General features: G+C 38.6%; 1 protein-coding gene across 2 annotated transcripts in view; it reads right to left on the bottom strand.

Annotated features, from left to right (window-relative positions):
- Positions 1-4,425: 4,425 nt before the first annotated feature.
- The window catches only part of LOC145989196 (mitochondrial sodium/calcium exchanger protein-like), an 85,059-nt gene continuing 70,700 nt past the window's right edge, over positions 4,426-18,784 (bottom strand). For both annotated transcript variants that reach the window (XM_083124498.1, XM_083124497.1), the window contains exons 10-15: positions 17,320-17,452; positions 15,315-15,436; positions 14,538-14,691; positions 10,079-10,159; positions 7,968-8,035; positions 4,426-5,006 (exon numbers count right to left, since the gene is read on the bottom strand). In XM_083124498.1, coding sequence (XP_082980624.1) covers positions 4,812-5,006; positions 7,968-8,035; positions 10,079-10,159; positions 14,538-14,691; positions 15,315-15,436; positions 17,320-17,452 — 753 coding nt within the window. In that variant the 3' untranslated portion in view covers positions 4,426-4,811. The remainder of the gene's footprint in view (positions 5,007-7,967; positions 8,036-10,078; positions 10,160-14,537; positions 14,692-15,314; positions 15,437-17,319; positions 17,453-18,784) is intronic.

Here is an 18,784-nt window from a genome sequence, read left to right as displayed (position 1 = left end):
CATTGATTTCAGACTGCTTGCTTTCAAGCGACATTTGTGGTTTGTCGCCTCGGTATGAAATATCTCTCAGGATACTATTTATATTCTAATAACAGAAAAATAAACTCTAATACACAATCCAAGACCTGACGTCCGGAATCACATTGCGATGTTTCTTCTTGTGTTACGCATGCTATTTATTTATTAATTTTATTTTACTTTTCTTTCCAAATTAATGCCATTTCGTGACTGCAAATCACTCCACAAATATAACTGTTTCCATCAATTCACTTACTGCCTTTCTAGAGAAACAAATCTACACAATATATTCCAAAAACTAACTAAGCCACATTACTTTCATAACAAAATTAGCACCTGGGTCGATCGCACTGCCATCTACTTGTCATCGTCTCAGGGAACCAGTTTCTTGGGTCGTTTTCCACACTACGTTATTCAAGGCGCTGTAGTTCGAACCTTTTGTCAAAGCAGTTTTTCCAATCTTCTTGAGACACCTCCATAATATGGTTTTTGAACACATCAACGGCATCTTCCACCGACGAAAATCGTTGTCCACGCAATTTATTCTTGACATTCGAGAACAAGAAGAAGTCATTGGGTGCCAAATCAGGACTGTATGGCGGATGACCCATCAATTTGATTTTTTGACTGTTCATAAAGTCGGTTGTTAGACGAGATATGTGACAGCTGGCATTGTCTTGATGAAGAATGATCCGACGGCGTTTGTTTGTTTTCCGTATTTGACCGAAGACCTCTGGCAAACAAATTGTTGTGTACCATTCAGAGTTGACCGTTCTACGTTCCTCTAAAGGCACAGTTGCCACATGACCAGTTTTCCCGAAAAAAAAAAAAAGGTGACCATTTGTTTCGATGTGCTTCGAGCGCGAACAACTTTTGTTGGATTGGGTTCATCTTGAAACACCCATACAGTCGACTGCATATATCCATGATTCGTCACCTGTTACAATCTTATATACATCTTTTGAAGCACCACGATTGTATTTATTGAGCATTTGTTTGCACCAATTGATGCGAGCATCTTTTTGAGTTTTTGTCAAATTGTGAGGGATCCAACGAGAACATACCTTTATCACAGCTAAATGATCATGTAATATTTTATATATGCTGGTGGAACTAATGCCTACGGTTGGCTCAATCTCACAGTATGTCACATGACAATCTTGTAGTAGTAGGTTTTGCACAGCATCAATGTTTTCTTGAACAACAACTGATTTTGGACGACCTTCGCGAATCTCGTCGGTGAGCGACGATTAAATTCGTTATACCAGCGTTTCACAGTGGCAAAGGATGGGGCTTCATCGCCAAATGTGGAAGTAAGTTGATCAATGCACTCTTGTCTTGATAATCCACGTCGAAAATCGTAAAAGATCCCCCCACGAAAATGTTCACGAGTTAATTCCATTTTATTGTTGTCGCGCAATCTCCAAGGCACCATAAACAACCCAAATGAAGCTATTGACAAAACATTCGAAGTACATTATGGTCAATAATGCCAGACGATTCCGTGCAAACGTCAAATCGTGCCTAACTTCAATCAGTGTTGCCAAGGCTCAAAATATAAATAGTGACCCTCGTATTTGGAAAAATAGCAAAAAGTACGTAGAAGATTGTGTATATCTTATTTTTCTTTTACAGTTTTCAATCTGGCAATAAATAGTTAAGATGCAAAGACTTTTTGATTTGCCCTCGTATGTATATACATATACCCATCAATTCAATGAAACTAAAACAATGAGACTGAACTTTCATCAAGACTCCCCCCCAATCAGAGGGTCTGCACACGATTATGCAAGCACAAACTGTTTGCTTTCCTCGATCATTCTGTACTGGTTTCATTAACGTAAGTTTTCAATAGTTTACTTGCAAAATTTTTTTGTAACCCTCAATTTTTTATGAAACATTCGGTATTTTGTTTCCTTCCCTCCCCCCTTTCTTAGAGCCTAATAAACAACATTAAATGATTACGAAACTGATGTACTTTTACCAAAAGTTATTCTGAGATCTACAAAATTCTTATGTACATTATTCTATAAATTGTTTCTTTAAAGTGATTTAAATCAATCAATCCACCTTGATTAAAAGTACAATGGAATTATTACTACAGAGAACAATTTATGTTCGTTACGGTCATCAACTTTTGAATGCTCACACAACTAGTCAAGGACTTCCGCAAGGTGCAGTGTTAAGTCCATCATTCAATCTCTATACTTGTGATCTTGGCCCACAAATACTGAAGTATGCTAAATTATTGCAGTATGCAGATGATATTGTCACATACAAAAGCAGTAAAAAAAGTATAGAAAAAAAAGACAATTGGCTTTAAAATAATTATGTACAGTCATGGACACTTCTGGGTTGTAGTGATCCCATTGACTTTCAATGTAATCGCTACAACCTAGAAATGTCCATGACTGTACATGGTGTTACAATAATGGTATAAACATTAACGTAGAAAAGTAATCTGTAACTGTTCCATAGGAGGAAATTAGAAACTCCAGTTGTGTTTCATATCAACGGATCACACAGAAAAACAAATGAGGATACAATTTCCTGGGCATTATGTTGAATGATAAATTGAAATGGAAAGCCCAAGTAGAGCACATGGATGAAAAGGTGCTCAAGGCATTTTATCATAAAATGTCTTACAGTAAGAAAAAGTGGGGTACACATCCTAACTACTGTACATTGTTGCTGATTAACAATAACCTAAACTGGACATTTGGAAAACTATCACCAATACGACAATTACTTTTCTAACATTGGAAGTGGCCCCAGCGTCGAATGGCATGGTTACCTGGGGAGAAACCCTGGGGGGTAAAGGTGGTCAGGGACGTGATGCTGATCACATCACCCCTACTCATGACCGAATGAAGAAAGTGTGGTACGTTACCCCCACACCCCTATATGCCTTCATGGTCTGGTGCTAAGCACAGGGGAGCACTTTACCTTATTTATCACCAATACAATATCATAGTTTATGTAGAATCTTTGGCCTATGGAAAGGAACAATGAAACAGGCTCGTTTGTTGAATTAGAACCACCATTTCATCTATGGGTACAGTATGTTGCAATAATATTCCTAATGAAATGGATTGATTGATTTGTTTTATTTTACTTCACTTTTCTGCCTTTTTTTTTTTTTTTTTTTGGCTAATCACGAAGATGAGGATGAGTGATACGAGGAAATTGATGAAGAGACAAATAACACCCATGCTGGGATTCGAACCTAGGACCCCTGGCATTGGAGCATGGTGTCCTAACCACTCTGCCATGGAGGCCTAATGAAAAAGAGACAATAACACCCAAATTATCACTTTTGCAATCTTTAATGTCTTCAACTTGTGCAGCCAAATATAAATTAAATCTTCCAATCTTATTTACAGCATAGGCGTCTGTTAAGGGTTTCATTCAAAAAGTTATTAGATTTTCAACATGTGTGTGCTTTACGACAGACTTATTTAAAAATTGGCAACAGTACTTCTCGTTCACTTTCCTCCATATCCAGATAAAGATACACTAATGTCAACGCCAAATATAGTGAACAACATTTTTATGGAATATGTACTTTCTGAAGTGCATGAAGATTTAGATGCCTCAAAGTCTGCTGCTGGTAACACTGGAGCAGCAATATATTGCAATAATTTAATGGAATACAAAATCTACCCATTACCAGCAGAATTTTCAATATTCACGGCGGAAGCATTCGCTATACGTCAAGTGTTACTGTACGCACAGGAGAAAAACCTCAAGAGGGTTTAACCAAAGTTAAAACCTATAATACAAACTTTTTCAGTGCATAATCTATCTTCGTATACTTTTTCCCCGCTCACATTTCACCTAACCCTTAATCCTGATGACTATGGAAGAAATATTTTGACGAAGCTATGACTTGATGAATTGCTTATAAAACACCAAAACCTGAAGAAGAGAGAAGTTATCTCACGAAACGTTGTAATTGAAGAAAATCGTATTATACTCGCAAAAAACGTAAGTAAATTTGTAATTTATATTGTTACTTATTCAGCATCAGTTTTAAACTCCTTGGTGTCGATAACAGATACAGTGGAACCTAAATTTTACGTTTCTCAGGGGACCAAGCTAAAAGAACTTAAAATACGGGAAAATGTAAAATTGAGAAAAAGATCAAGATTGAATGTATAATGCAGGAAAACGTAAAACCTGGGAATGTAAAATTGGGGTTCCACTATACTATATTGACTAGTATATTGTTAACATTACTCTCAAGAAAGTAGCACACATACCGATTGCACTTCCATCTAGGTTGTCATCCATGAACCATCAGAAATAATCGTTTTCCACACAGACCTCGTAGCTGCTATACCTTCTTTCCTAGATTAACCCTACAAGGTTACCAGAACATAAATGAAAGAAGGAGAGAAACTATAAACATCACATGATTTATTTTTAATTTTCCATAGAAAATTTATGATACAAACATTGAAAATAAAAAAGTGATTCATATACATAGATTGATAAATTCTATAAATTTAACTCTCATGCTTAACATTCGACTATATACAACACTCAACATAATTAACAAACATTATATCATAAAGTGATCACATTGCTCATGCAGTAACATCTGCATATTTTTTGGTAACATTGAGACGACATGCATCTGCAACACTGCATGCTAGAAGTTTCTGAACGCAGCAAGGACAGACGTAATACACGCATAAAAGAAAGTAATAATAAACGTACAAGGGCTGCAGTCTTATTTTAAATACATCAGTCTTTTTTGTTCTTGACGGGGAAGATTTGCTTTTCTTCTGCTACGTAACTAGCGGAGATATCACGTCCATCTCTGTAAGCAGTATCAGAGTGATGAAGATCGAGTAAAGAACCAGGAGGAATATCCCATAGCCCTTTGTAGCCCTGAATCCCATCAGAGGAAAGGCTATGAGAGAGGAAGCTAGACTTGTACCAAGGAAGAGAGCTAGAAGTGGTCCGACTTTGCCGTAGGTCAACTGTAAAGGCAGAGAAACGAAGTTGTAGTTGATTCAAGTATCTTAAACTGAACAGTGTTAAGGTAAGTGCTGTCAATAACAAATAAATTGCTATGAAACACTTTACTTGTTAGACAAATGCATCGTTATTCTGCTTTATATTGTGAACCATTAGAAAATACTTTAAAAAAAAAAAAAGAACACGCCGAACAGCCAATAAGAATAAAGATAAAGTCCAGCAGTGTTACGCCTGGTCACTATATTTGGATGGGTGACTATCCATTCTACTGAAGCTAAACAATTACTGTTAAATGCTAATTACACAACACTCGCCATGGTAAGAGTAGATTAAACCAGGCCAATTCTTGCTATTACCTAGTCCTAAGGCAATGTGTGTCAATAGAAATGCAATTACACATGTTTGAATAAACTTAAGTTTATGTATTCGCTTATGAGCTTAAGTTCCGGCTCGTGACACAAGATACCTCTGTTCAAGTAAGACGACAGTCGTGCGAAAAGTACCAAGACAAAGAAGAAAGAATGAAGCCCAAGACAAGGATATAAGAATGCGAATACTAGAAGGCCGGGCAACAAAAGTTAAGGGGGAGAGGGACAATTTCCCCTAGGCCCTTCTCTCTTCAGCAGCTGCCGATCACTGTTGCCAGCTTTGCTCTTTTGGAGCCAGATCTGTCTCTTTTGTGCACTCGTTTGGCTGTGAACTATGGCACCCGCCCCTGCCCCACTATGATGACATCACTGGCTCCGGCTTACATAGACAACTTCCGTCATAAGTATACATTTTGCATGTGACGTGATATTGTTTTATTGACTGTGTTGCCCCACCCCCTTTTACATCCCCAGCTACTTTTTCTTTATAGCGCTTTGGCTGGCGTGAAGAGGACGTAATATTGTTATCCAGGAATACTTTTTTTTAGATTTCATAGACCATTGGTGCATTATTGAAATGGGTGATGCCGCCGGATCTAGATGGTGAAAACTAAGAATAAATTGCCATCACTTTAAAGCTAAGGGTAACAACAGTGCCCCCTCACCCACACCCCCACTCATTTGACACCTAAAATTACCCCAGGAGGCAATTTATCCAGTTTTGTAAATCTAGCTCCTTGAAAGTTTTTACTCAGTTTACGGTGAAATTTAGCTCTTTTATGTGCATCAGGTTTGGCAACACTGCCAGGATGGCCATAGGAGGCTTTTATGGAAGTATTCTTTTATTTGTTCCCTTGGGAATATCAAACTTCCAATGGCATAGAAAAATATATCAATGGAAAAAGGATAGACTGAAGTAGTAATTGACAGGCGGAAATGTCGAAACTTCCATTTGATTAGCCGTAACTTTAAGTTGAAGTTGATTCCCCATAAGGAATGCATGGATTTCTGAAAATTCTTCATATTTTTCAAACATTGTATCTAGCTTAATAATCAACATTAAAAAATGCTTTCAGTTGCAACATGGAGAAATTCATACTCTATTGAACACCAGCTTTTTTCCTCAGTAGAATTGCCCATTCGGACGATATTGTCCCTCATCCCCTTAAAACATCGTAACCTGCCATGATAAGTCTTGATCTTGAGACAATACCTAGGCAGCCCTTTGCAGAGTTGTGAGTAACTTGTTACGTTTTTGCTACTTGCGTTAGTAACCTGAAATTACATGAGTAATGTAACCTCACTTGGTTACTACATTTGCTTCAGTGAAGGATTAATTTGCCAGGATGCTTTGTATGAATGCAAATATACACTGGGAAAAAACTCCCTGCACAGTACAGGTGTGAAACTGAAAAACAGTTAAAAAGCCCTTATTGTATGGCAAAGTAACACTCACGGAAACACATTATTTTTGGAACCAAAGTTAATGGTCTCCTTCAAACATCGAGACAAGACTTAGCATTAGAGACTTGAGTAAACAAATTTGAAAATTTAAAACCAACCAAAATTACAAGACTTATTCACGAGGGGATGTTCAATAATGATTTCCCCTGACCCACACACCATAGGCTGGGGGACATGCAGCTTCTCCCATTGCAAACCCTTCCTTTAGAACTCAGCAGGTTTGGACTAAATCCAGGACACAAACCTCATTAGTGTGTCATCTGGAAAGTGCCTGCCTTTCAAAAATAAATCCATGGAGGGGAAGAGCTTGATGTCAGATAATGCAAGGTCAGGAGAATAAGGTGGATGGGTAAAATTTCATAGCCACAAAAGCATGCTTCCCTTTAGGCAGACATTCGCATTGTGGACAGAAGTTTCATCTTTCAAGAGACCTTCGGAAAGCAGACTGTGCCTTTCTTTCTTTGTGGTGTTCCATAATTTCACCAGCAATGAGCGATCGTGGTTCTTTTGCCAGGAAATTGTCAGCACCACTTCTTTCTGGTTCCAAAACACAGTGAGCATCACCTTGTCAGTGGAGGGTTGGACATGTGCCCCTTTTTTAACTCACCCTGTGCAATTACTCTGGGGGAAATGTTCTCTTGGTTTCCTGGCAAATGGCTAAAAGTTCACAGGAGCACCTGACTTGGTTGTCCCTCTGGTGTGAAAATTAAGTCATCACGATGAGTGGCAACACAAGAGGAAGTGGGAGAGGCAGATTGGCGAACCCTGCCCAGCAAACAAGAAAAACTAGAAACAAATGCCCAAATATGAATTTTGGAATATTTATGTGTATACTAAATTAGACTTCCCCATAAATATTTCACCCCCATTCTGTTTCTTCTCTCCATTAATATTTTTCTGCAGCTGTCGCTGAACATTATGTAAGAAATGTGAATGAATTAAGTAAATGAGGAAGAGAAGGCATTGAAAGAGGAACAGATTTTCAAAAGCTTCTATTTGCCAAAGCAAAGAAAACCAATGCACCTTAATGATAAATTTATAATATTGTCCACAAAAACTACACAAGATCTGGAACTATAGCATTACTATGAATGTACTGCACAAAATAGAGAAAAAAATGTGTGAACTTACCGTTACTTTTTGATTTCCACTTCTTATGGTAGCCATTGTGAATGATATTCCAACTCCAAGAAGAGTATCTACCACGTATTAAGGAAGTTATAATCTTCATTAACTACCAAACTATGCCATATCAAATCAGAAGTTTTACAACACAATCCTTGACCTCCATAAGACCAATACAGTCATCAGAAGTAAGGAACAACACAAAACTTGTTGAAACTACAAATCTGTAGACTATTATATTGGCGAGAGAGGTGGTTGGGTGTTCAAGAACGCGTGAAATATCTGTGAAATAGTGGTGCTAAAAATAATGTAGAAATAGGTTTTCTTTGTATTGTATTGGCAATATTTATAAATTGTAAAAGTCTCATTTTCTTCACATGGAGTTGATTTGTTATGTAACAGCTGGTTGCACTATGCTGTATTGAAAAATGTTCTTAAACTTTAAAACCCTAAGATACATAGAATATATCTTTCAAAGTACACTAGCTATCTTGCAAACTAAAAGCTAATTTGATTGATTGATTTAGTTTATTTTACTTCGAGTTTTGTGCCTCTTGGCTAATTTGCGAAGATGGGGATGAGTGATGAAATTGATGAATGAACATTCACAAACAACCAAGCCCAAAAGCTAATTCGACTTGGGACTGTAAGTGAAGATAACGTAATCACTCATTTCAAGTGTTTCCAAATGACTTGGGGCACGCAGGATAAATACATTTTGAATGATTCTGTATTTAAAGAGTTTAAGTGTCAAAAATAGCTTGAAATTCGGGATTTCTATAAACATATATAGAATTTTCAGTGACCTCATTTCTCTTTAGCCAATGCCTGATTGGCCGATCTGTTTTGATTTTGATTTGATTTATTTTGCTTCGCTTCTTGTGCCACTTTTGGCTAATTTGCGAAGATGGGGATGAGTGATGATATGATGAAATTGATAAATAGACATCACAAACATGCATGCCCAAGCCAGGATTCGAACCCGGGACCCCTGGCTGAGCAGAGTTTCATAAAGGCTCTTGGTAACAAACTTAACAATATACCAAGTAAAAGGCAAAAATGTGCAAATTATTTTACATATGTCACAGAGAGACTTATTGTAAGAGTTATTTTACTATTTTGAAGGAAAGGATAAAAAGGTCTAAAGCACTGTTTCACCTGTGGAATCCCCAAAACCTTCTAGTCCGAATCTGAGACACAGGTGAAGTTGGAGGGGAGATGTTGAAGGTGACACCTTCAACTTGCTGCAGCGCTACGTTCGGCTACTTTTACTTTGTAGAGGCAACGTTTATTGAATAAACGATCTGTAACTCAGTGGTGGAACCACAGGTTAAAGAGCCTGTTCAGAATGCAGCTCCTGTGCTTTGTACTCCCAGGTGGAGGGGAGGGGCAGAGTGGAACAGGCTTAGTTATGACCAGAGTTGAACCGATTGAGGGGAAGGTGCAGGAAGGCTTTTTGCAGAAGGTTGTTTTCCTGAAGGTCGCTCTATACTTGGAAGTTTTTTCGATAACATTGTATTTTTAAAAAAAAAAAAATGTAAAAGAAATCACATGCCACATTTTCTCTTCATAAATTTTTATCTCCTCGTATAATATCTAAGAAACTATAAAATAATTTATATCCATATCCAGATATTATGAGTGATTAAATCAAGAAGACTTATGTGGGCAGGTCATGTGGCACGGATTGGAGAGGAAAGAAGAGTTGACAGGATTCTTGTTGGGAAAGCTGATGGTAAGACCCCAGTGAGAAGGCCAAGACATAACGTTGAGATAGACCTAAAGGAAATCGGTAAGGATGGAAAAGATTGGATTGATCTTGCCAAGGATACGGAGTTAAATATGTCGAAAGTATTATGATGTCTGCTATCTGCTTCCGTACTGAGCACCTACGCCCCATAACACAGTCGACATTCAAACTGACATCTAGTGAGAAAAGTGGCAACCTTACAAGTCGGGAGTCTTTACATTTGGACTAGCGGGTTTGTTGAACTGGGGGCAGAAAGTAGCTTAGTTACTAAAATAGCGTTCCAGTCGAGATCCTTCTGGCAGAAAGACCCAATGAAATGTAACTTTCATGACACTTGTATGGTATGAAAAACACTTGTAAAGGATACTGAACAGAGGTCCACCAAAGCATGCAGAAAATCCCATTTTCTCGTAGCCTTGCCGTGCAATGGCTAAATCAGCTATGAAATCTGGAAAGAACAAAAAGAATTAAGTGTTTACAAAAACAACATTTTATTATATACTCTGCAAACATTTTATACAAAAGAAACAAAAAAAATTGTCGTGGCAAAACGTTTGTCATATCAATACATTTTTAAATGCATACATTTTTTCAGGTTCAAGTTGTATTAACATTATTACATTAATAATAATTTTAGAGATATAAATATACTGGTTTTGTTTTAGAATAAGAAATGTTGTTCACACGGGAAACTATCCAACTCTGTCATGTAGGACAAAATAAGAAATAACTTGTCTAAAAGAATGAAGTAAGTAAAAAAATTAATTAAAAACATCCCTCTGTTCCTATATATCCACAAGTAGCTCACAGAAAACTAAGGTGATATACTATCAACATCATTTCTCAGCAACCAATGCCTGGTTGAGGGATCTGTATGCAACAGTCCTGGTAACTGCCTGAATATTTCCACTTCAATATTACATACAATTTTAAAGCATGATTTGCATTTAATGTGAAGATTAATTTATACGAATCAAAACAATACATTAACAGAAAAGAGGATCCAAAATCTATGTTATATGTGCAAGCCAACGGAAACATCCAGTTGGTTTTGAGATGTGATGAATGGTCATTCAGCGAGTAATGTAGATTGGTGTAACTGATGTTTTTGACAAAGTAAGAGTCCCTCCGTCATGACCGTTAGCAACATCTATTATCTTAAGTTTCAGGTTGGGATCTCAAAAAATAGCCTGCGAAAGGCAATAGGGAGAGAGGACTGCACTATTCAGTGTTGCAAAAAGTGTGTATTTTCGTGAACTGGTCACAATAATAATAATAATAATGTATTTATAAGAGTTTCAATTTGTTTGTCACTTTTCTGCATAAATAAGAATCTGGTTTCTTAGTGTGTTACACATTTGTGGTGTTTTCGTTACTGGTGTGGTGTTAATTTTGTATAGATTCACAAATACCTAATGTATAAGGGCATGCATATGTTGTTTATATACTACACAACACATTTTACCAATCATGACGTTTCATCAATGAAGAAATAGATCATGAGACTCATTAATGTGAATACCTCGTCTTCTAACGAGATCATGAATCGACCATGCACCGAATTAAATCAGTCACTTCGGTGAGAGATTATTTCCATAACAGTTCTGGCTGTTTTGCATTTGCAGCTTGGGAGAAGTCACAACTCCTGAATCCACCAATCTACAATCGAGCCACTGATGTCAACTAAACCCAGAATCGTATTGCTAAACCTGCAAATAGCTTGAGATATTCTGAAAATAATCTCTACATATTTAGAAACTAGTATCCGTATTATGTACTAACCAAGAGACTCCCAACCTGAGCTAATCTGTGAGCCTCAGGTCCCAGCTGGAGCTAATCTGCGATCCTCAGGCCCCAGCCAGAGCTAATCTGCGATCCTCAGGCCCCAGCCGGAGCTAATCTGCGATCCTCAGGCCCCAGCCGGAGCTAATCTGCGATCCTCAGGCCCCAGCCGGAGCTAATCTGCGATCCTCAGGCCCCAGCCAAGGCTAATCTGCGAGCCTCAGGCCCCAGCCGGAGCTAATCTGCGAGCCTCAGGCCCCAGCCGGAGCTAATCTGCGAGCCTCAGGCCCCAGCCGGAGCTAATCTGCGAGCCTCAGGCCCCCGCCGGAGCTAATCTGCGAGCCTCAGGCCCCCGCCGGAGCTAATCTGCGAGTCTCAGACCTCCGCCGGAGCTAATCTGCGAGTCTCAGACCTCCGCCGGAGCTAATCTGAGAGTCTCAGACCTCCGCCGGAGCTAATCTGCGAGTCTCAGACCTCTGCCGGAGCTAATCTGCGAGTCTCAGACCTCTGCCGGAGCTAATCTGCGAGTCTCAGACCTCCGCCGGAGATAATTTGAGAGTCTCAGATCTCCATTGAAGCTAATCTGCAAGTCTTAGATCTCCATGACAGGATAACCTTAACTGGACATAACAGTTTAAATTTGGATCTGAACCACTGTGCCTCAAAAAGGGATCAACCCGAAACTCCTTGGGAGAATAGGTTTTTGTTTTCTTTCTTTATTCAATTTACTCCTCACATCTGATCGTTCAATTGAGGTGGTCCACTAGAGCTAAATCTATCAGACTGGAGACTCCACTGGAGCTCATCCTCTGGGACTCCACCGGAGCTATTCTTGCAGTATGCGACTTCACAAAGTTAAATGTGCTAGAATCAGGGATAGTGAATTTATCCCCCCCCCCCTTTCCAGGCTGTTTATTTTCCCAAAATTCTACAACACTGAACTTAATGCATATCATCCCTTCCTTCCAAAATTCATGTTTGCATGCAAAAGTACAAGATTCTTCAGCTTACCGTGACAATAAACGATCTTGAAAATCACACACTTATTCAACCTGCAGTAATTTTTATAGTACCACCATTTGCAATGCCTCGTACACTGTTCAAGAGGTCAGAACACAAGATTTTCAGCTAGATTCAATTACTGATCAACTGTACTCTTGCTACATAGTGAGCCACATTACTATGTTGAAACTGCACACTTCTCAGTCAACACTTTGCTTGTGTCCCAAAATAGTGTTAACACTCTTTGAACGTTAATAATGGGAACACTAATAACAGCAAGTATGAACTTTTTTGCATGTCGCATGCCTTAAAGTTATAGATGTTGATTGGCAGCAATACTTTGTCTGCAATGCTATAGAACAGATGGACAAATCAACGAACAGGAGATATGGTTTCCACAGCAATGGAAGCACAGGTAGTGTCAATCGCTTGTTTCATGTCATCCAGCGACCATGGCTTTGTGGGGTACGCATCGTTCTTCAGTTTCCCAGAGGTAGGAATCTAACGGTGTTAAATTGGGAGATGTGGGTGGTTATTTGACACTTCTTACATTGCTCACCTCTGCCACTTTGGGTACACAAATGCCTACTGCCTGGTGGGCTGTGATGGAACTAAAAACAACAGAATGCCTACACACAGTGGCGGATTACCAAATAGGCCCACTAGGCACGTGCCTAGGGGCGGCAACTCTTGGGGGCGGCAAATCTTTTTTCCAGAATATCATGAATAATAAAAAGTGTCTTATGTACACAGTGACAATTTAGACCTGTGATGAAACCTTGATGTATCGGATTTATGTGTCATCAAGAAATGTTTCGTCTGCTCTGCCTCCTTCAGGCGCCAATCAATTTGTTTTTAACCCGTGCTGTGGCTTTTATCGCTTACAATGACAATACAAGCCGCCCAGCCTTTGTTGGTTTGTTTTTGTAAATACATACCCCTCGATCTTCCACTAAGCTTTTGTTAATGGCCAGGCAGGAAAGAAGACTGATTGTTTGAAACTGGCATCTGTAACAATGCCAGTCTTAAAAAAAAATAAACGCATAAACACTGCTGATAAGTGAGTGAGCGCAGCTTTGGCGTGGACGGCAACTAGTTTTTGTCTTACTGTAGTCTCTGCTGCATTCAGTTTGTTGCTAGTGCGTTTGCGATTTGGTGTTTTTTTTCTTTTTATGCAGCAGGCAGCATGAAGCCAACAAAGTTAAGTGGGGCAGCATATTGTAAACTTGCAAACGAAAAGAGTGAAAGAGAAACAACCTTACAGAAAAAGCTTGGTACAGTGGACACGTTTTTTAGGCGAAAGGAACAAGTGATTTTCGAAAGAAGTTCAAAAATTGAAGTGGAAGCGGCTACATCAAGTGTTTTTTTTTGTAAAATTGTAAATGGCGAATCAATTTTGCGGAATTATTTGGTATATTCGAGCAGCACTGGTGCTGTTTATTGTGCATCATGCAGGTTGTACAAGGACAAGACAAACATCACAACTCACGGCATTTCAGACTGGAAAAACATTTCAAATATTCTAACATCACACGAAAATTCTGAAGAACGCAAAAACTGCGAGTTGGCACTTAACAAGGCATAAATCTGTTGGGACCTTGGAGAACCATTTTCAATCACATATTCAGACGGAACTTACGTACTAGGTCAGTGTCTTAAGAAGAGTTTTTGCTGTCGTAAAGAAGTTGACAAGTCGCGGGCTTCCCTTACGTGGTCACGAAGTAAAATTCCATTCTCTGCCCAATGGGCAATACATGATGTCTCTAGAGCTTATTGCAGAGTTTGATCCATTTCTTGAAGAACACATTGAAGAAGGGCGCACATTAAGTTTGTGCCTAGGGGCGGCGAGGAAGCTTAATCCGCCACTGCCTACACACACACTCAATGTAGATATTGCAGCTTCAAGTACGAAAAATCCAGTCAGGTTATGTTTAATAGTTTCTCTATTAATAACATTCAAAGAGTGTAAACACTATTTTGAGGCACACTGCATACATTGCAAAGCACTGCACACATAGAAAGAAAAACTGTTGCACACTTACCCCCAATGCTGTTTCCCCACGCAAGAACGGAGAGACCCAGAACGGCATCACTTAAATGGAAGAGTATTCCCACAGCCCTCAGTAAGTTGACAATCTCGTTGGCAACTATGTAGATGAGCACCACCGAACCGAAGAATCCAAAAAAAGCAAAGACCTGAAAAAAAAAAAAAAAAAAAATCAACAGGTGATAATGAGGCATGGTTTGATATCAGATGCTGCAGGCGGCATTTATTTGCCTGTGTTTTAAGCTCCACACCCCTGATGTCAATCATGGAACCAGTAAATGGAACATGGGAGCAAGTTTTATTGATTTGAACCTAGGATCCCTGAGGCACGTCAGTCATCCGAATGCTCAGCAAACAAAATGAATGCTCAGTAAACTCTTAGTTTGCTCAGAAAATTAATTACCCATGGAAGATAAAGTTAATGTTGCGTTCCTCTGCAAGTAGTGTTCTTGCTGGTAAGAAAGTATTTGTTGGGGTGAAATTTACAGTGATTTATGAAAGAAATATCTGTCATCAGGCCCGTAGCCAGAATTTTATTTCAGGGGGGGAGGGGTTGGATCCCTGAAGATACATATCTCAGTATATTACAACTACAAGATGTTTAATCCTGCTAAGAAAGTAAAATTAATTACCACTGTACCCTATTTAAATTAGTTAGTAGGAAGGGGGCTTCAGCAGTCTTGGGAAAAAAATTGCAAGAATGCTACTAGCTGTGAGCAGATAAAAATCGGTTACCATAGTTTAAGAATGAAAGCAAATGACAAGTACTTACATTATGGTATCTAGGTGGAACTTCCTGTGTTGAGGTGACACACAACAGGACAGCTAGACAGAGGCTTATGATCAGTACAAGCCCCCACAGAGGAAATCCATTTCCTAGATCGTGAAATGCATCTGGAAAACCAATGAGAACCATGGAAACTATTATGACTGAATAAAGAAATAAGAATAATACAAGTTATATTTTATGACAGTTTTTCATCTTTGCTTGAGTAACTTTCATGGAGTGTAATATTTTTACAAATTTACTACTACTAATAAAAATAGTTAGGACTGTAGTCAGCTCATGCTGAAAATGTATTGTACCGGAAAATGTCTTGCTTCAGGTTTAGTCAGATGCACTCTATACTTCTCTGAAGCAGCGGCGTAGTGCCCACGTAAGGCTTGTAAGTCCACCTTACAAGTTGAAATTATTGAAGAAAACGTATTTCATTCCCGTATTTATGGCTTGAACACACACAGAAATATCAGATTGCAAGTAGATCTTTTAACGAAACAATTGAGGACTTGTTTTGATTCGAGTTGTTTCTCTGTAAGGCTTCTTCAGAGGACTTACGTGTAGGTGAATGGAAGAAATGATTTGGACTTGCCCATGGCGGGTGTGTTTGCTTACGTATTATCTTCTCAACCAATGACAGGGCACCCCGATTCCGAACCAGATGTAAGGCGCATTACAGCGGGAGAATTTCTATCCCCAGGCAGGCGAAGCTTACGCTGGCATGGTTGCCGCTGCGTATGACTCATATGCTTGCCACTGTCGGAAGAGAACAAAGAAATTCGACTCCCGTGTTATTTCAACAATGCTTGACGGGAGGTGTAACAAAACGGGTGTCATTTTTAATGTGTAAACTAACTATTAAGTTCACAAACGAGATGGTTTAATGTTGGATATTACCTCCATTAGAAGCAGCGAAGTTAAGGATAAAAGAGGAATGTCTGGCAATCCTAGATCCGGCAGCGCCCGCAAAGTTTTGCGCGTGCATCCTAGTTGCCCATAATGTTAAAGCATGCGCGTAATACTTAGCGTTATGATTTACAGATTTTTTTGACCTTTTCCTTTCACTAAGTTGCTTGATATGCTTTTCAAAATGTGAGCAAATATCGTAACCGTGATAATGAGTAATATTCTCGAATGCATTTGCGAATTGTATTCTACGCATTTCCCACAAATGCCTTTTTTAGTGAAAGAAAAATAATAATAAGAATAAAAATATGACATGGCCTTTCCAGAAGAAGAGTTTGTGTCCTTAACTAAGCTGTATGCGAAATTTGTCAATTGCTACCTGTTGAAAGTTGAGCTATAGGTAATTTATTCTGAAGCCGAATATCGAGTAAAGAGTGTGTTTGAACTTCATGAGTACTTACGTACTACCCATTTCAATGAAGCTGTTGAACAAGTGTACAAACTAACAGAATTGTTCCTCAATGTTCCTGCCTCAAGCTCGTCGGTGGAAAGGTCCTTTTCTGCACTGAAGAGGATTCATACATTTCAACACAGCACACAGACTCAGGCAAGGAAATCTGACTTGGGACTGATATCCATTGAAAAGGAGATGCTAAAGAAATTGACCAGAAACTCCCGATTCTACGACGACGTGATTGAGGTGTTCAGACTAAGGGATCGTCCGATCGAGTTACAGTATAAATGAGAATTTTCATTAAGCAATACATATGCTATTATTGTTAACATAGAGTGTGTTCATTTTGTGTTTGAAATTGAGTATGCCGATACATGACTTAGATTCAAATAGATTATATTTAGTTAAAATGTTTTGGGGTTTTCCTTACAATATTCAGGTCAGGTTTATCTAAGAAAGCCTTACACCTTTCATAGAATCACGCTACGCCACTGCTCTGAAGTCTGGGTTATCTCACAGGGTCCACAAAATGTGCAACAATGTGATTGCTGTTTTGTCCACTGCTCTTTATTATTACCTCAGCACAGCTTTTCAACACCCTAGACTTTGAAAATGCCCATAATTGAAAAACATACTCACTCCTGGTGGCAAATACCATGAACAGGGGCGTACTGATACAATGCACAACATTGAGCAGCTTACTCCAGCCATTCTTGTAGGCAGTGAAATTTACAACAGGGATCAGCAACTTGAGCACAAGAGTCACAGGGACCTGAAAAGAAAAACTTAATGAAAACTAAGCTGTAAAGACCCTCCCCCCTGAGTTACGTTAAGTAATGCATTCTGTAAACCTTTATGCAACTTGAATTTTATTAAAGTCGAATTTGTAAATTGCTTAAGTGTAACTTCGTAAGAAACTGCAATATTTATTATTATTATTATATGTTATGTATAGTATTATTTTATAAATGAAACATCATGGCAGTATTTACTTTGATATAAACTATATAAGTATGAAAAATATATAAAAGAATATATAAACAAACTGACATCTATTGGAGTATATCGTTGCATACTGCAATGGATGTCAAAGACGCACAAGCCACAAACATGTTCATATGGCCTAGCAACTGCAAATTTATGTTTAAGTCACATATTATGTAAGGGAGGGGGGGGGGGTTACTGTACTTTAACAAGAGATTTAGACTTGCTTTAATTATTAATACATGTAAAAATTGATGCTTCAGACTTCATCCTGGATGGGGAATGGCCACATTACTTTATTTAATACTTTTACAAAATTTGACGCACACAAGAATGTAATCCCAGTACAGGTATATAACAATGTAAATTCACTATACTGGAAGAAAAAAAAAAAGCAAAAGTTATTGACCACGAGAATAATTTATTGACCCACCTGTCGATTTCTTGACATTCTGACTGGTACGTAGACACCTTGCATATGCATGTGTGGACTGCTGAGTAAGCAGTGGTACTGTAGCATTGCAGGAGGGTTGGAATGGAGGGAGATCTAGGTAGGAGGCTTCGTGGGTCATGCCTCATGTGATTTGTGAGTAACAGTGGCATTGGCAGAAGCGGGTGGTTCCGTGAACTGGAGGGCAAGCTGTTCCCTCACTCTTGCTTCCTATGATGACTACTCCAGGGTGTAAGTTTTCAAGAAAAACAAAGTGAGAATTCAATACGCACTTGTATTCCATGTGCATACATAATATTGCATTACATTTTGTTTCTCCCCTCATATGAGTGGACACATACATGATAATAGTAGAACCCAGAAACCTTGTTTAGAACCATACTATGATCGCAGAACGACAGGTTATAATTAGTGAACGGATTTTAAGGTGCAAGATTATGGTCGGGAAAGGGGGAAAAAAGGTTCTGAAAATATTTTCAAAAAGGTGCAAAAAAAAAAAAAAGGTTCTGATAAAATGCTTAATTCACGTCTAAACCAGTAACATTATTTAAATGATAGTTTGCAAATTATCAGCTGCCATGTTTATTTACAGTTAATGATATTGACACTATAACATTATTAGTATTTTGTATATTTATCTCCAGTTTTGCTATTTTTGCCTATGAAAAT

The sequence above is a fragment of the Lepisma saccharinum genome, chromosome 6, assembly GCF_977018435.1.
Source record: "Lepisma saccharinum chromosome 6, izLepSacc3.1, whole genome shotgun sequence".
NCBI lineage: Eukaryota > Metazoa > Arthropoda > Insecta > Zygentoma > Lepismatidae > Lepisma > Lepisma saccharinum.
Note: the sequence above shows the minus strand (reverse complement) of the source record. Positions and strands in the feature narration are given on the sequence as shown.